Source organism: Epargyreus clarus, unplaced genomic scaffold (assembly GCF_041222505.1).
Source record: "Epargyreus clarus isolate Ecla_fem2 unplaced genomic scaffold, WU_Ecla_fem_2.2 ptg000008l, whole genome shotgun sequence".
In the NCBI taxonomy this organism is placed as follows: Eukaryota; Metazoa; Arthropoda; class Insecta; order Lepidoptera; family Hesperiidae; genus Epargyreus; species Epargyreus clarus.
This window is the reverse complement of record NW_027332216.1, coordinates 625226-645237: the sequence shown is the minus strand read 5'-3', so window position 1 is coordinate 645237 and position 20012 is coordinate 625226. Positions and strand designations below refer to the sequence as shown.

Genomic DNA, 20012 nt, shown 5'->3' with positions numbered 1-20012 from the left:
TCAAAGTGTTATTTCAAAACTTGGTCAAGGTGGTAGAAGCCTGTGACGAAACACCTCGGTAGGAATCTAATTTTATCTTGGATAACAGATGTTCATTGGCGACAGTTACTTCAAAACACGTGGACTGCATGCTCTTATGCTTTGAAATTATAAAAAAAACTTTCCATTAAGTGATATATACTAACAAAATATCACCAATCCACAATCACCTCTTTTAAATAAATTCTGAAAGATTCAATGTTGGATTTACGTTGATAAATAATAAAATATATTAAACAAAATACTAATGACTTAATATTAAATTGGCACATAGACACATATTTACAACATAGAAACAGATAATATCACACTGCATCGTATTTTTATTATACTATTATATATAACAAATATCTCTTACCCAATACACCATATATTTTCCATCGTTGTCATACAATCGATTTCTTATTAAATAATGCAAAAAATTAACAACACTTAAAGCCAAGTAAATTTAAAAGTCTTATTTTATGCTTAGTTTTACTAACATAACAAGTAATATTCTTTACAAATAATTAATTTATTATACAAAATAATTTTACAAGTGCAACCGATTAAATATATCATTTTGGTGAAAATTTAATTGATAAAGGTGACTTACATCTTAGAACTTCAAAGAGTTACAGTTTACGATAACAACAAGAATTAAGAAAATGACACGAAAGGAAATGGTCAAAAAATCCGTGATAATAGTAATCAAAACGTGCGTTAACTACAATCTTAAACTATAGGAGGGAATATCAGGAGGTATGACATGTGATTAAAGCACAGAAAAATTCCCACGAACATAAATACGGTCAGGAAGAGGAATCGCGAGAGTGTTACGGTAACCTAATACTAAGACTTCTGTTCGTAATTCGTTCAGTCACTTTTTATTTCACTAAAGGCACTTATCTCCGTAATAGTAAAAACAACGTCCAAACCAGCATTTCCATTCTGAAGCGAAGGGGGTTGCCCCTCCCCACAGCGTCTGGAAAAGAAAAGATGGTTAATGATGCGTCATATGTCGCCCTAATGGTGCAGTCGTAAGCATCTTTTTATATGCTTCTCTCTAAATGCTCCAGGGTCGGGCGTGCTGCGGATCGTGGGAATGTATTAAAATTAATATGTGCACTATAATGCTCCGCCATTTTAAATCAACAATATTGCTGAGGTTTGTGAAAACATTTGTCTATTCTTTATTGAAAGCGTATTAATTTCCCTCTTCGTTTTTAAACCCATTCTTTTGTATTCGATTTTAATAAAACATTAAGCATAATAATACTTAGTGGCTATTGTTAAATAATGTTCAATTAAGCGGATTCCAATTTAAACTAGAACAAAATGGGTTGTTAGGATAGCATTTAAATAACCAAAGCTTGTTTGTTTTAGTTTATAATTAGACTGTATAATACAGTACAATTAAGTTGTTATTAATGTTTTCGTGGCAAATACCCAAATGCGCTGCAGTCGTTTAATAAGACAAAATTTATGTAACCTCGTTTATTTAATGTCAACGTAAAAATATAATTACAGCTTCAGGCGTCGGCCAGCATTGAATTCTGAATAAACGTCCGTGCTATTAAATTTAATATACGCATATACAAGGAAAAAGCGATCTACTGAAACAAATACGGCGCTACATTCAAGCATATCTATTAACGGGGTTAAAATTCACATCGTTAGTCGCGTGCATGCTTTAAGCGCTTAAAGCTGCTACGTGTTACAGAAAAGATATTTTCATTCACAAAATTGTCATCATATTTAAATGTAATAAAATGGGAATTTTCCGCGAGCGAAAGTAACGTTTCACCCGGCGAAAATTCCCGCGGGAAATGCAGGAATATGTTCGGGTTTATAGAGCTAGTGCTTTTAATATTACGGGCTGAGCTTAAGTCTTTTATTTCCGTTTTTAATAGACATCGTTATGGCGGATGAAGTCGCCATTCTGGCCTGTATTCAGCCGAGCGTCAGAAATGATTAGCTTTATACGAGAATATTTCTCTCTTAATGTTTATGGCGATAGATAATATCTTTGGCTTGTGTATGAATCGGTAATCATTGCCGCTTCAAATATAGGTCACAATTATAACTACGAGCATAAAAATAAATGTGATAGATAGTTTTATAATAACATTTAATTTCTGCTAAATAAAACCTATTCATGGTATGCACAATTGTAGATACAATAATTTGAATTATAAATAAATGAAAAGTGTATTAGATGATGTATGTAGATAATGTATTCATGTAGATGTATGAAAATATAATATTGTAGATGTATGACATCGTATTAAGTAAAGTATTTGTGGTTTTAAAACATAAACATACATTTATTTACAATACCGTCATAAAATTAGTGATTACCATTCTTCATCACGCTTTGCAGTGATGATGTGAGGTGAGTAATGATAATAATATGTTTTACATAACTATAATATCTTCGATAGAATGTGTATTATACCTTAAGCACATTTGTTACTGTTCCTATTAGCTCCTTTTGTAAGCAACTTTTACAAAACATAAAGCGTCAATAACAAGACCATTTCCCTTGAATTGTACGTTTAAGTCGATAAAATTAATTAAACAAATACTTACTATTTTTACTAAACATATAAGAGGATATGTGTGGCCGACTCGCGACGTACAGTCGCACGGACATGCTGCGTACGTGCGGCGGCTTCGTTGCGACAGTCGCGCGACACCGCAGCGAAAGGTAGCCCTTGTGTGTCGCGTAGTCGTCCGGGAATACGTGCAGGGTCCTCCAAGACGCGCGGAGACCCTCGCTGTCGGCTCCCGATATGTGTGTCTCTGGAGTTATTACTGGATCCTGGTGAGAGAGTAGTTTAATTACTGAGTGGAGAATAAAAGCGGCACGACGCCACACTTGTTTTCGCCTTATACTCGTAGCAGCAAAGCCGTCCCTGTGTTCTGGTTTGGAGACCAGTACCCTTACCATGAGTTTTTACGTTTTGACAAATATAACTGTTTTGGTATTTGTTTACGTATTTGCCCATACAATTCCAATCAGCGCCCCTAGCGGATTGTATCAGAACTATAGTGTCAGTAACGTAACATCAAATGTCTAAATTGACAAAATGGCGGTTTATATTTTGTCTCTCTTTTTTGCGAACATGTGAGGCAGACAGAAAGACACTGCACTGAGCACTTACTTATTGTTACGTTTACTCAGTCTACTGAAGCAAACGGAATAGAATAATGGATTGAGTAAACGTAACGTAAAATTGTGGGATGTTTTGAAAACTCATGGTAAGGGTACAGGACACGACTAAATACTGAAAGTACAGTGGAAATAAAAGTTCGCAAAGGAAAGTGCAATCGACATGGAAATTAAATGTTTTACTACAAGAAAAAGTGTGTGAACGAATTTATTATTTTATTGATTAAAATATTAGGCTCATGGTTAGAAAGAGTTTACCTATGGGAAATAACAATACTTATATTAATAATGAAACCATTTATGACACATTCTTCTTAAAATATTTTTCACTTTGCAGCATTTTTAAGTCGGCTACAGTTTCTGACGACATTTATTCTGTTTATTTTCTATTTTATGTTTTAGTTAACATTCTTAGAAGATTTAAGTATAAGATTTAGGTAATTACAAATACTTGCCAAGAAATTTAATTTTGCCAATCATGTTATCTTCATCTCATACCTACATTTAATAACCATTTATTATCGAAATTTCCAACAAATATGTGATAGCTTGAGAGATAACTCTGAAAACCAACTTAGCAGACGAAACCTAAATTATTTATCAAGTAAGGTTGTGGTTTTATTAATTTTCCAGATAATTTTCCAGCTGCCGAAGTTTAATTAAATGTGCAAGCTAAATTTAGGGAACTTCGTTAATTTGTTGACGTTTTAATTGTTTGAAATTGTAGGAATCGTACTCGTGTATAATAATAGGAATCGTTGAAAATCATTTAATTAATTGGTTGTTCATGATATTAATTTATTGGCTAGCGATAGCCTAGAAGAATGTAATGGCCATTCAAGTTGGGACTTCCGCCTTTAAAGCAGAATACATTAGCTTTTAACACAGCTGTTATTAGGCAGAAATATGTGGCGATGGTGCTCCAGACACAAACCACAGAGGATTTCTTACGTGTAATACTAATAACTCTTTGGGAACATTTTTTAAAATGTATTTCCTGGCTGTTTTGAGGACTTTCTTTATATAATATAAATATATACACTTCTATACTTATGAAAAGACCGCCATTGAAACAGGGTCAAAGCGTTTTAATTGTAGTTTGTAATTTACGTTTGTAATTAACATTCCCATAGTAAATACAGTGTAAGCGGACAGTTAATTACGTTCCATGTATGTTACAAAATACATACGTGTGTATAAAAAGCTAGTTTGTGTAGTTAGGATCTAATTTAAATTTAGTATTTTGGTAACGTTAGTAAGTTTGAAGGTGGTAGAAACCTTTGTGGTTAGCTCCGGAAGCAACACCGCCATCTACTGGTTTTTGTGCCTAATTAGGCATGTAACTAGTAACATGTTCAGTGCTGTTGTGTACTGGTTAAAGATGTGGTAAGGAAGATATGCGTTCAATTTAGTCAGGGGCAGCAACGCAGTTTTGGCCGACCCCAGGAGGCACCCCCACTCTTATGTGGGGTTGATGATACATGTCCATAAGCTCGTGTAGTCACTTATCATCAGGTGGACTTCCTGTTCGCTTGCTACTGTTATAAGAAAAAAACGCCTATCATTGCGAAAGTTCAAAAGCGATTGTTTTAGGGTATTTATGAAGGTGGTGGAATTTTTTTCTGATTCGACTCCTGAAGCATCACTGCCCCGCTACATCTATAATTAATTCTGCCGTAATGTAGTTGTTTGTAGATATCAATGGCTGGCCGTGGCTACTTACATAGTTCGACTGTTCGTTTGGTACTTCTATGTTATAAAAGAAGTTATGCGTAATATAAATTTATGTTATTTTTGTCGGAAGGACCAAAATATTTCTTGCGGATCGGAAAGAATAGTTGTAAACATAATAACGATTAGGATATCCGTTCGTATATAAAAGATTTGTGGCCAGATATTTATATTTACTTTATAAGTAACTTTGGCTTCAGCTTCCTTCGACATTTTTCTTAGAAACTTGGGATTTCAAATAAATTTCCACTTGTACTTATAACGAAGGAATGAAATGTAAATATTGGAATCGTCCCAAATTTGTAAAGTAAAAATGTTGGTATTCATTTATTTACTTGACTTAGCACCGAATTTCATAATATTTTGAAAACTTTGAAAAGATTGAACTTTGAAAATTGATTGAACTACAAAGCATATAATTCTGTATTATGAATTATTTGTAATGAGAATATTTTTTTGGGAAAATAATTGGGGTTTTTCATTAAAAGGTGAAAAAAGAGCTCTTTCTCAAAGCTAGCGATGCATTGGCCTCAGACTGCTCTGGCATAGCAAATGTCTATTAGCATCGGAGACTCCTTTTCATTCGGTAGTCCGCCTACCTTAACGCTAGGTTTTATTATAAAAATGAAATCTAAATGAAGTGCATGCCTGGATTCGAAACAAATCAATGCACAACCACGCCAGCTATGGTTAAAATAACATTATAGACATTTTTGGTACTTAAATTTAAAAAAAAATCGATTACAAAACCCATTCCCAGAACGGTTTTATCTTTAAAGTCATCGATATAATATCGCATATTCGCAGTAAATGCTCGATTATGACGTAAGTGTGCAGTAATGGACGAGCCACGACCAATTGGCTGCTGATAAGCTGATAACATCGGCGCCATTACTGTTACAGTTATTACTCTATGTGTAATTAACGTCCTTTTTAACTGTTTGCGAAAAGCTATTGCTGTTAATTTTACTGTTATGTGATTTTATATACAAAATGCAGTTCGTATTTGAATTGGAACAGTAGGTAATGGGACGTCCCCAAAATGTAAGAGACCGTGGTTTGAATCAAGCACGATTATATATTGTAACTAGCGGACCCAGCAAACGCTGTGTTGCTATATAATTAAAAAAATGTTAAGGGTGAACAACCCTTATCACTTAGGGATATGAAAAAAGATAGCAGCCAATTCTCTGACCTACTGAATATGCATATAAAATTTGGTGAAAATCGGTAAAGCCGTTTCGGAGGAGTACTGTAACTAATATTGTGACACGAGAATTTTATATATAAGATTATTGTTGTCACTTGCTTGCTTGTTTAAAATAAACATACTGTACCCTTAGTATATGTTGTTACGTTTTCACAAAAATAATTGTTTTTGTATTTGTTTACGTATTTGCCCTGAAAATGTATGGGAAACACGTAAATAAATACAAAAACAGTAATTTCTGTTAAAACTCATACTAAGGCTACTGGATAGATATAAAAGGTCTGAAATACCTAAATATGTAAGACATACCAGTGTATTTATTTAATCTATACAATCTTTCCATTATATCCGAAACCAATACTATTGAAGCGTGTTCAAAAAAACTAATTCGATGAAAAATCGTAACTCAATCACTGTCGAAAAAATCCACCATTTTACATTTATAGATGTTGAAAATCCATCAAGCAAGCTACATGGAGCCTCGCCGTCCGATGAGGCGTTACGCCGCTAATGGACCGGAAGTCCGTTGAATTAAGTGGTTGTAATCAGAGGAAAAACTGCCTAAACTTCTAATTGACTACGCTTTTATGTGGGAATTGAAAAGCGTAAGGTTTTTGTTGGAAATTGAGCGGAATTTAGTGTACTTGAGGGTGAACTAAATAGTCACTTGTATTCGTGCTAACATATTATCTACACAACTAACTTTTATATCAGCCATAACGTTATAGACTTATAAACAATCCTTTAATTTGTTAATCATGAGGATCAGTCTCACCACAAAAATATTTATCCATCATTACAGTTACATCATTACTAAATGTCACAAAAGTAGAAGCTGAACATGTGTACATAATGAACACATATCTGTACAAATAAATAAAATTATTTTTAAGTAAGACAGACATATACTCGTAGTCTGTCTGTCTTTCACTGATTAGAATGATTTTGAATGAACTTTCACTGTCTTAATAGACAGTGAAAGTTCATTCAAAATTCTAAAATAAAAGTAGCGTAATTTACTTCTTATATCATCAGCTAATGCTGATGAAGTAAATTACGCTACTTTTATTTTAGAATTAGGGATTCGCGGATAAAAAACACCACATTACATTTCCAGAGTATTTTACACGCGTGTATTTTGCACCAAACTTTTACACGTGGGGCATAACAATCAAATATAATTGAGGACACACATACTAAAAACAAGAACATATTAAAAATTTAAATAAAGTTTAGCCACCCTTATATTTTATATCAAACTTAATAAACCCCCCATTCACTTCCCGCTTCGCTCTGCAAGACAAACTCTTGTCATGTGAAGGGTTTCGAGTGGCCCTACACTGTCCTACAGCTAGCGTGAACTAATATTTTGTATCCGTAATATTAATATGATATTACCACAAGTCTCATTATGAAGTGGATAAACGTTTACGTAGTGTAAACTTAAAATTTTGTATTTGCTCACGTATTAGAATAAAAGTGCTTATTTAGTTATCTCTCTCATAGGTAGATAGTTCTTGTATCATTCGAGAGAGCACTAAATAAATTATTGATGAAAAAATATAATTATCTTGTTTAAAATTAAACAATCTCTAAAATCTTAATTCCAAAACACGCCAACATTCAGAAAGTTTTATGAAAGCACTTAAAACAAACGTCGTTACTTGTATTTAAAAGAAGTAGAAAACCGTCATGATGCTCTCATCATCACACGCAATCTCAATCAATACAATTAAGTAATAAGCATTAAAATCATATACGAATGGTTCACGGGAGGTCGTCAAGAAGACGCGTCTAAGCGCTTCGTACAAATTCAAATATATTCAATGTTTATCCAGAAGAGCACATTCTCTCTTTACTTTAAAAGTTTTATCCGGAGTTGCTGCTCGGAAAATCCTGTAGGAAGGAAATTCCGCTTGTTAGCAGTCTGAATAGTGTGGAATGAAATGAGATGCCTTTTGTCGGCAATGCTTGAGATTTTGTCAACCTACATACTTGTAGAAGAATCTTGTCGTGGAATAAATTAAAAGAATAAGCTTAGGGTGCTCGTGCATGAGCAACTGCTCACGTTGACGAGCGGCGCCGCGGTCGCAGATTGTTGTCGTTCGTCGCCAGCGACTGCCAGCTAGAGCCATCGACCGGCGCCGCTTGTCTTTAGCGACTTGACAGTCGCTCCGATCACAGTGGCCGACTACAAGCGACGATAGCTAAAGACCGTTGCTAACGGTTGATGACTGTCACGGTCGTCATCAGCAACCGACGCCAACTACCACCGCCCGTCGTTAGCGAATGCCGCGACGGTGTCAATTGCCGACGACGAAGTAAATTAGTCTAAGTGAAACGTGAACCTGTAATTTATATTTTTATGGAAAGAATAAGTGTTATGGACATGATTTGGCTATTTCTCCATCATAAAAGAAATAACTCGTGTAGCGGTCGTAGGTTATGGATATTGTAATTTGTGTAAAGGATATATAAAATATTTTGATTAGATATAATAATATAAATAAAGTAGTAAATAAAAAACCCTATTTCGCCTCTGAAAGCGTAGGAAATATTTAATTAAAAAAAAATATATATAGCCAACTTCAAAACCCATAAATTTCCTTTAAATTTCTCACATTACCCTTACGGCATTTAAAAAGGCTTACTCTTAAATACGTTCAACATGTTCAACATAAGGACCGACACCCTAATTTAAAAATTATTACGTATTGTTCCAGAAACGATGATTTATGGAGGTTCCAACATAATAGGTTATAACCCTCAACATGATACCTTTAACTGGCTTTAATTTCCTTTATCGAACCCAACCCTTGCCCTTATCTTGTTTAATAATTCCCTTTAATAAAATGAAATTCGGATGATTAGATTTTGAATTTATCTTTAATTAAATTGACTTATTTTCTTCCGAATACTGAGGGTACCGGTTTCAAAGTAGATTTGTTATTTTAGAAATCGTCTCGTAATTAAATTTATGATTTGAGGTTCATTTGAAAGCTGTTTTCGTTTTATTCATAGGGTTAAGGCCATTGGTTTCTGTACTTCTTTCTTTAATAAGAACTTCTTTATTTTATGAACATCATATAATAGTGAAGGTGCATTCCATATCATGTTTAGTGATTAATATGTATTATTATACAAACAGGGTTGGAGTCTTATCTTTGGTGACCCTCAAAATATTCGTAAGTACACCCGAGGTAAGTACACCCAACTTATCGTTGGGAAATCTTTATAAGTCTCCGTCTCTGCCTTAACGCATGCTTGATATAGAATACCATCTAAGATGGCTGGTACGAGAATATACTCGCCACACCTACTTCTAACATATGTTAGAAGTAGGTGTGGCGGTAGTGTCGTCTTAGTTAAACTACAAATAGTTCTGCCACATATAAACAATCAATTCTTTCTCATATTCCTTACAGGAACTCAAATATTTGAAGTAAGTTAAAGACAAGACCGTAATTTCAGATATTCATACTATTTTGCATACCAAGGTGACGAGGGTACCGGGTTCCTCCGCCAAACGGATATGTAAATCGTCTTGTCCGTACATATGTTATGTCACTAACAATAACGGAAGCGTAGCTATAGATGATTGTAGGAAGCGTTATTATTGTTTACTGCGATTGAATCTATGTATTTACTATTATCGGGTAGTCTATGTTTGAGCGTCGCTTAATAACCAATAGAGCAGCAAAATAATCTTAAGGGTAGTTTAATTTCTCATGTTTATTGCGGCGGCGTCACCACACCAGATTCCTCCGTATAGCAACGGTGTCAACTCTAGTGTTCTAGTTTCTTAGATGTGTTACTGCAGAAATACTTATAAGAACTGTCCTGACGTCACTGACGACACTTAGTCCTGAAGGTTAGCAACATATGTATCTCTGAAATAAATTTTAGGGTCCCTGGCCTTCTTGAGATAGTCTACCTATCGGTTGACATCCCCTTAAGTGTCAACAACCCACATCAGATAAGCTGCATGCTCGTTTATTATTTCGACAAAAAAGTGATCATAAAACCTATTTATGTCAACGCCGATGAAAATTCTATTATCAATATTAAAAGCAAGCTCAATTTATGTGAAGAATAGGCGGGCGATCGTTCAGGGATAAACACAACCACATACAAGATAAACGGAGGAATATTGAATATAGTTTAGTACCGAAGTCAAATTGATTGATATGGCGTGGCGTGGCACTCGAATTGATGGATTGCCTCGCGAGGTAATTGGTTTGCGGACTACCGACCAGTAAGTATCAATTTCCATATCTTGGCTACACATTTCATCAAACCGTCGTTGTGTCAGTTTGTTTTGGCATGAAATGAAAGTAGCAAAAGAGCAGTTTGCCTAACAGTAGTGTTGATAATGTGTAAATTACATTTCTAAGCAACTTTAGACGGGATAGAAGGAAGCTGCGATTGGTAACAGATGCGTTGTTACCCCTTAGAAATAAGTTTAAATGCCGCTTGTTGCATAATTTTAAGATAAATCATATCAGAATTTAACTTTACTCTTATTACACTTCTTCTTCCAATCTTTTTACGTGGTTAGTCGTGGTTCTCTCCACAATAAGAGGCTTGGAATATATATAATAACGCTACATCAATGTTAATTATTGAAAGAAGTTTGCTTGGAAAAGGCAGAAATAGCAAAAAGGTGCTCCGGTTGAACTACAAAGATTTATACCACTTTATTATACCTTTTACTTTATTTATACTTATAAAGGTAAGAAATAGTTCTTTTAAATCATTGGTGACTTCTTTGTTGTTAAAAATAAATAGGCAATTGCTCTAACTCTAGATTAAGATAAATCTAAAAACAGTTACTGTATTTAAGGTCGTTAATATTAAGAATAGCGCGACCTTTAGATTTTACAAAATCGACCTTTACAAAATTGCGTGAAGTTGACGAAATTCTTATAACTTCGCAAGTAACAAAATTTAATTAAATTACTTAAATTGTAGGTAAACCAAATAACAAAGCAAACTAATAAACAAATAACAACAAATTTGAGGGGGTGAAATGAATCGAGCAGTAATAGTATTTTCGTTAAATACTGTTTTTGTTAGCTAATACACTTCGTGAAATCGTCATTGTAAGTGCCACTCAACCACAAATTACTTTGCCACCTTTCAACAGAAATTTGCCATCACGAGCTCAATACCTTAATTTCCGCTACATGACTCTACAGATTGTATAGAAGTGACGTGTCAAATAAAAAGGGATTTCGTGTTACGAACGAGTGGTCAACCCTGAGATTGTAAGGGTTGGAGCACATTAAAGATGAAACAGCGACATTGAAAAATTCTTTTCAACCGTTCCCTAACCTTTTTGGTCCTTTATTATTCATTGTCCGCTGAAGATGATTGTCATATTACAAGTTTATTTAGATGCAATTATTTTAACGTCTTCCTGTTGAATGTATTTCTTTTCGTAACTAAAGGAGAACTGCGGCATATTCCAAGCCAATCCAATGCGGATCGATGGGCAGTGATACAGGTAAAAAACCTGGAGTCTACCTCGCTATTTCAGTGAAGAAATTTGACAATTCGTTGGAAGCAAGAAATATTCAACGTTGATCTTTTACAGGCTAGACATTGGATAGGTTAATTTGATTGACGGGCATGAGTCAACATGGAAATAAAGAGACTGACACACAGATTATCTATTATTTTAATTAGGTATGACATAACGTTTTGCGATGTGTAACCATAACAAAATTCGGAAAGAATATAGGTAATTAATTTATTAATTTTGACTACAGTGTGTATAGACCTTACCAGTTGTTGGCCAACGTAAAAATAGGGCTGGCAAAATATTTTTACATCGTTTTTCTTCAAGCTTTCAGAAGATTTTCTTTATGTGTGATTTTTCTTTGTTTTTATTTCAGAAGCGTTTCTTTTAAGCATTTTCGTTTCATTTACTCGGTTTTATTTGGCAGCTAAAATAGTTTAGTACGCCTTGGCTTGGCATCGGCCGAATTTTGGTTAGCTTATTTGCTTTTAAAATTAAACTTTGTAAACTTAAGAATTTTGTAAAACTCTATGGTATTTTTTTTGAGTGGCGAACAATATCGTAATTGTAATAATACCACTTCAATATCCTTAGTATCGTATATGCTATAATATCATATCGTATAATCCTTAGTAGGTACATGGAAGTTATCTTTGGGCAGTTAATTATTTTTTACTCGATTGTGGAAGGTAATGTTTTCCAAGTGTACGCATATTATGGCTCGCCCTATAACCCAAACGGCTTGATGCATTTTCACATATGAGCTGTCGTTGGATTAATGTCTATTATGGGAATATCATAGGCTATATTTTCAAACATTCGGTTTTTTTAGTAAATTTCTTGTCGTAGATAACATTTAGTTTATGTTCTGCTTTTAATAAGAAAAATAAGAAGCAAATAAAGTAAGTGTTTAAAATATTTCACTACTCCGTATTCTGCATCAAAATTCATTTTAAAGTAAAATATTGACATGGTATAATGAATTCAATGACATACTTACGTATTTCCAAAGTTTAGCTTTAGCCTATTTCCAAGGTAGAATTCCCAGTACTTGTGCTGACTACGAAACAGAACCACAGGCATTTTGCCGAGTGGTCTCACTGCGACGGGTAAACGATGAGCGAGATATTATACAATTAGAATACCTGAAGTACGTATAATACCGATCCTAGGTTTTATATAAGTGATATGTATATGCCGTAAGATAGATGAATGAAAATTTCGAGGTTTTCGTTACCTATAATTGAACTTGTATATTTTGCTTAACATAAATGTACATTTTTACATGATTTTTCATGCAAATGCTGACATACCTTAATAATAAGATTTCCTGTGCCACGGGCGCTATTAACACGAAATTATTACGACGAATACAATTTATCTGTGTAGAAATAAAGATATCAGCGTTATCCGAAGTCAAATACGGTACTGCGTTTTACGCCTATGGAGATATCTAAATTTTTTCTAAAATTACAATTTTAATTTGACTTTTTATATTTGTATACTGCACGAAAGGAATCTGATAGATCGCTTCCACGCCTACGATTAAACCCTACCTTTAGCCGATTTCCAAGGCAAAAGTTTTCGTACTTTGGCAGACTACGAAGTAAAAGCAGCGGCATTTTATTTTAGATCGGTACGTTCCGAACATCACATTAACTTTCTACTTTCGAAATTCAACGATACGAGTAGTAGCATATCGATTCGTATTACGATTGACGTCACGTATGCTCTTATGTGTACACATTTAAATAGATTTTTGCCAGGGCCGGATTTGGGGGAGCACAGACAGTAATCTGTATGTAATCTGAGGGCTCCCATATAAGGGGAGCCCAAGAGAGCAGGCTACTGTCCTAGGGTCTCCACACGATAATAGCCCCCAAAATAGAAAGAAATATATACAAATTTCGACGAGTCAGCAATTGTTTATTATTTTTTTTACACAGTATTTTTTCATATTTACCGACCATCGATATACTACTAATAAAGACGTAGATGAGTCATACACGTTCGAAATTTGGCACATGATTCATGGGCTAATTGGCCTATGACAACTTAGTCACGGGCCGCGCGCCTCTCAGAATGGTCGTGTCTATGTCAAAGTTTCTGTGTTGAAAAGTGATTAAAAATGCCGTCTTGTGTCATGATATTTTGCACAAACTACAGCGGAAAAAATCTCCCAAGGTGGTGGAATCACTTATCATTCGTAAGTATTTCAATTTCAAGAAGTTATTATCGATTTTTCAATAATTCAAATTAAATTTAGCGTAAATATATGTCACAGATAATAGAGCGAATAAAAAGATGGGCATATTACTAAGTGTAAAAGAGAAGCGTTATGAATTGTGCGTATCCATGTATCATAGATTAAATTAATAAATAGTCCAGAAGGTACATTATTGGTATATATATCGAAAGAAACTACACAAATCATTTACTAATTTGAAAGTTATATTTATTAATTTGATGTTTAAGTCGATATTTTTTCTAATACTATTTCTGTGTAGTGATTGTATTTCTGTGTATGTTTTAGGTTCCCATTAAATGAAATAGGGCGACTAAAGTGGTTGGACATTGTTCGCAAGGTAAGAAGGGAAGACGATTCGCATCCAAATTATTAGAGTCGGACTTGCTCTGAACATACCATGGACGATGATAATTAAATCTTACAAAACCAAAGAATTTATTTTTTATTTTGCCTGCATCCAAAAATCATACTAGTAGTTAATCATAAAACACTCTTGAACACCCTTCTCCATTCCATGCAACATTCACGCAGAGACACGCACTGAATTACGTATTTTTCCCTTAATACTAATACCATATTAAATTAATGCATATACGAATTTATTCTCTCTATACCAAGCACATTATAGGTAGCTATTCAATTAATTCATATAGACGGATCAGACTTAAACTCATCTTTAACGAATAGTCATCATGATTGCCACGCATAAAGTTATATGTTTATCCTTTTTTTGCATATTCAGTTAGACGTGCCGTGTTAGAGCACCTAATATGCCTTTTTTTTTGTTATCGAAGGGGAAACCTTCAAAAGGTACCCGACAACGTGGGAGCGACGCCGGGTTATGTGGGATTTTTACCGCACTAAAACCCCCTCGGTGGCCGTCCTCTGCGCTGCGTAGAGGGCTTCGGGATCTCCAAAGGAACACAACCGGAGTCCTCTTAGCGCGTTGCCCCGTCGGGCTCCGCCCAGGCGAGCTTGACGCTCGCCACACCATCTGGTGTGTACGACGGTATGCGACCACACATACCGTCGTCCTTCCCGGGGCCGCTGGTCGGGCGGTTCGAGCTCCCACTCTTGCCGCCCGCAACCCCGGAAGCCCCCTTTTAGTCGCCTCTTACGACAGGCAGGGGATACCGTAGCCCTATTCTAGTCCCGGAACTACAGGGACAACTTAATATGCATAGGGCTCGAAATGAAAGAAGTGGACTGTATTTTAACTGTTTAATTGGGATCGGTTACAAATTATCGCGAGCGTCCGTCTCTGCCCACCGCCGTAGGCCAAGTGGTCGAGGAGTGGGGCGACTGGCCGCGCGCCGCGGATGCCGCCGCCGGCGCACCTATCGCCCGCACATTAAGAGGCGAACATGCCGTCCTACTTGCTCCTCTTAACTATTTATTAGTGTGTTGTTTAAATATAATATTTATAAAGTAGTGTGTATTTCTCCCGATGAGTGCCACTAACAAGCGCCGGTTGTTTTGTTAGTAACCTATCTACGTCTTTATTGAACTTGATAAACAATCTTTGTATAGCCAGAAATTTTTCGCTTCTTCTCCATATCGAAACACCTTGTGAAGTGGTGGTAGATGCAATTACATTAAAAAAGAATAAAGAACCTATTTTGAATAAAAAATTGATTATATTTTTGAATTGTCTATTTTAAACCAATCGATCTGTATAGATACATTATTTAAAGATAAAATAGAATAAACCATAAAATCTACATATTTTGTATCAGACTTTTAAATTATATATTTATATAATAAATTATTTAGTTAAAATGTACTATAAAATTTCTACGTAAACGGCGCACTAAAACATATCAACAGTTTTGTATATTTTTTACCTTCTGTCCCATTATTTCTTTGTCTTTGACAAGCATGCGGATCAATGGATAAGTGACCATATGTCCTGTTTTGAACGGTACAGTCCCTTTTTTCGATGCTTCGTCCCGTTGTCTCCGAAAAGAACCTCGGGACACAAAATTGGTCCGTTTTCCCAAATAACAGTAATGATAACTAAATATTAAAATCCATAAATTTAAAATAACAATGTTTTAAAAGCAAATTTCCGCCATCTTGAATTATTAGTAACGTTTAATTAAGTAACTTCTAATTAAATAACAATAAATAGTAAAATTGTGAAAAAAGCATGGGGTGCTCCATTTATCAGTTTTCGAAAAGCGCCCCATACTTTTTCCTCAATTATACTATTTACTGTTCCTTAAATAATCCCTAGATTGAAAATTATTTTCTACTTTTTAGTTGATTTTATCATAATAACGTGTTTTTAGTTTTTTAAACCATATTTTTTCAAATAAAAAGTTGTTGACATAAAAAAATCGATGTCCCGTTTTGACTGAAGTAATCATTGGTCACTATATTCCATGGTCAATATTTACGTTGGCGTACACTTTAAACGTAATGTCAAACACTAGTTGTCTTTTTTTATCACATTGTTCTAATAGCTCTGTCCCTTAGAGAACATTTGTCTAAGTAGTGAAAGGTAAGTAAAATAAAAAACGTGCATGTGTGCTATCAATGGAGTTTCGCTCAAGTTTTCGGTCAAGTTAGTACGGGTATAACCTGTCTATAAGTATAAAATGTCATTGTTACCGACCATAACACTTAAGTAATTTCTACATTCTTTGTTGTAATCATTTTATTTGATGACTATCAATTTTTGAAAGATTTGACTGAAGGAAATTGTTCCTTTTATTCTGAAAATAATAAGGGACCTTCGCTCTTTCTTTCTGCCAGGGTATCCAGACCTGTAAATTCGGCCCTGGCTATACGCATACTAGTACTAAGTGATATTTCTTAAAGGTGATATTTTCAGACTAAATTGGTTTCTTAAAAAAACATGTATATTTGTCAGAATAACAGATACATTCCAGACTCTACCAATTCAAACAGAGTATTTAAATTTTGATGACGTACAAAAAACATTCGCCTCACCCCTTTTGACCCTGTGTTTCGTTCCATAATTGGGGAAGGCCATGCACATACTTCACACTTCACTACGCTATTACATTGCATACTGGAGTGTGTTCGTGACCTTCTGGTATCTCTATCTTTGGTGGTTTTGGTGGAAATATACCTATACACTTTGATATCTTATTGCTAGTGATAAAAATGTATGGATGGTAATTATTTAAACATATATTTAAATCTATTTAACATTATAACAAAATATAGGATGCTTTACTTGTCGCGCGTGTCAACACCCGCACGCGCCTCGCATCGGCACGTGCCACTTGCATTGTATTGTTTCATTCGCAAATGTATACAGTCGTGAAGAGATTGCAGCGAGAGTAATTTATGCATGTAGTTTGGACATGCGTACGGAAGTAAACACGCGCGACAGGAAAAGCGACCTTACGATGTTTTCCTGTTTTCATTTGTCTTTTTATCTTCCGTATACCATAAGACCGTAAGACAAGAAGGATTTAACACGTTTACTAAGCCAACATGCGAAAACGTCTTATCCCGTTACGAGATTTTGCTTCGGAACGCGTTGTGTTCTGAACGTAATGGAAAAGGGCTTTACCCCGCATTATTGTAACATCATATTTACCCCCATTATGTACTGTCACGGAACAAAATTTTGCTCCTCATGTATAAATAAAACACGAAACATTACCGATCTAAGCAATGTTTACTCCTTCATCAATATTCATGAAATTGGGAACGATGTAACGGAAGTAATTTTAATAAATCTGGAAATTTTTGCCGTTCCGGTCTGGAGAACGCGGAAATTGATTAATAGCGCTTCACACTTAGTGCTTTGATAAATTGAGCGCATGAAATCATTTTTATAATTGAAGTGGTAAGGAAGAATAATAGTATATTACCGTGATGATGGAAGTCCTATAGGAGATCATAAAAGGTGGTTCCCATAAAATCTACAGAGAAACACTTTCTTAAAGTGTATTACACTTATTACTAACTGAAAACTTGAACATAGCAGCGCTAACACTTCTGTAATAAGACAAAAATAGTTATGGTGATGGTGCCTCCACAAATGAAGCACAATAGCTTATACTACCTCCGCAACATCGTAAAGTTTTATCATTAGCATTTGAATGAATCAAGAATAATATAACTTAGGATGTGATCAAAATTCTAATTGAAGTTGGTTCCACAAATAAATCAGCGGTAGCGTACTCGCTCGCTTCTTCAAATACTTTAAAATGATAATTACCTCCTGAGGCTCTCCATCCACGAACCAGTCGATGGTGGCGCCTGGTAGCGAGTAGTCTGACGTACAGTTGATGAGCGCCTGCTCCCCCGCTTGAACTATCGTCGGTAGACCCGTGATCAGCGGGTCGTATTCTGGTAGAACTGCGACACAAAGAAATATATTAAAAAATAACGCTATGTTTGATAATAGAATGTTAACTTTAAGAGTCATTAATAATCAAACTATCTAATGTTTTGCCAATTAAAGATTGACAAAACACATTTTTCATAAAATACGGTTAATTTTCGATCCGTAAGCAAAATTTTAATGGATTGAATATTAATAACGGGTGCTAAACACTTGAAACTAAATTTAATATCTAAGATCCTATTAATAAAACTTGTTCTTGAAACAATCTACAACACTTTATTATACCCGCGCGAAATACAATTCAAACGTCAAGAGCGTTCTTTTTCTTTTTTATGTCAACTTATACAATCATACCAGCCAGTGATTTTTATAAATAAGAATTTAATATTATAAAAAATCATCATGAAAATAAAACAAAATAAATAATCAAAATAATACTAATAATAAAATAATTTAAATAGATTTCTAACACTACTATTAACCCTTCACAAAAAAGTTTAATTTGATAGTGTAAGTTTAAATCTATGCAGCAGATTTCATTGAAACGAATCGAGAAAGTTAATTAAACCAACGTGCACATTCACTCAAACTTTGTCTGCTAGTAGTTAGTAAATAATCCACAACTTTACTTGACAATAAATACATTTACGAGTAGGTATCGTCTGCCAAATTGCTTTTGGGAATATTCCGTAAAAGGTTTGATAATAGTGGTACGTAATGAAAATTTAGATTAAAATTAACGATGAGAGCCAAAGTTAATACGAATAGTATTGGATTCGGAGTAATAGAGAAACAACATTGTAATAATTTGAACAGTAAACATTTTTGACCTTTTTAAGAGGAAAAAGTAATAATGAAATTGTAATAAAATGTATTAAATTTTGTACTAAGATAAGTATACATTTTTTCGACCCAAAGGAACAAGACAAAAAAGAAGAAAGAAAAGTAAGTTGTGTGTGTGTAAGTTGTAAGCCTATGAGAAGTTTAATGATCAGCATTTGACATCTATGACTCATATAGAACAGAAATCATATCTGGAATGAATTATCGATCTATTACTACTACCGAGTACCGATGATGAATGTAGAATGTTTTTAAAATCTTAATTCGCCTTACATACTTAAATACTTTAAACAAAACGCCAAAGCCTTATACAACAGCTATAATTATATCGTACCAATGGGTTGTGCGTCCCAGCCAAAACTGTCGAACTTTGAAGACATTGAACATTAAAATTAAACATTTTCATTTTTCTAGGTGACACTCAAAATCGTTTGAACATTTTCACGCTAGATCAATTTAGACATACAGTATCATTGTAATTATAAGAATAAAAATAATAGGAATATATTTACCAGCCAACGTCATATTAGCAAATTGCCTGTCGACAGCAAAGCGGGGTCCTTCGCTGGAGACCTCGCAGGTATACTTCCCGGTACCCCGGTCTGGTCGCACCGTGATCACGCAACTCCTGGAGTCACAGGAGCTATTGGTGACGGCGGCACCGCTGCTGTTGAAGGCTCTGCTTTCCGGCTGAAAAAAAAATGAAATTTAGTGAAGATGGCCTTGATATCAAATTCTTTTTTCTGTGAGAAGATTCAATGAGAAGATCGTCTATCTTAAGTTCATTCATTCATTCATGGACAATCTTTGGCTAATTCCGATTACGATAGGAGTATTATCTGAAGTCGTTAGCACATGCGCTGCAAAATGCCTCATGCTTATTGGATTCTATTTCTCATCATTCTGTAATACAGGATTGGGTAGCCTAATACTGCC

The 20012-nt window shown here is 34.7% G+C and overlaps 1 protein-coding gene across 1 annotated transcript in view; it reads right to left on the bottom strand.

The window, feature by feature from the left end:
• Positions 1-296: 296 nt before the first annotated feature.
• Positions 297-20012, bottom strand: part of LOC140743980 (uncharacterized) — a 110362-nt gene continuing 90646 nt past the window's right edge. The window contains exons 3-6 of the mRNA XM_073075419.1: positions 19589-19766; positions 18105-18244; positions 2611-2842; positions 297-1003 (exon numbers count right to left, since the gene is read on the bottom strand). Coding sequence (XP_072931520.1) covers positions 924-1003; positions 2611-2842; positions 18105-18244; positions 19589-19766 — 630 coding nt within the window. The 3' untranslated portion in view covers positions 297-923. The remainder of the gene's footprint in view (positions 1004-2610; positions 2843-18104; positions 18245-19588; positions 19767-20012) is intronic.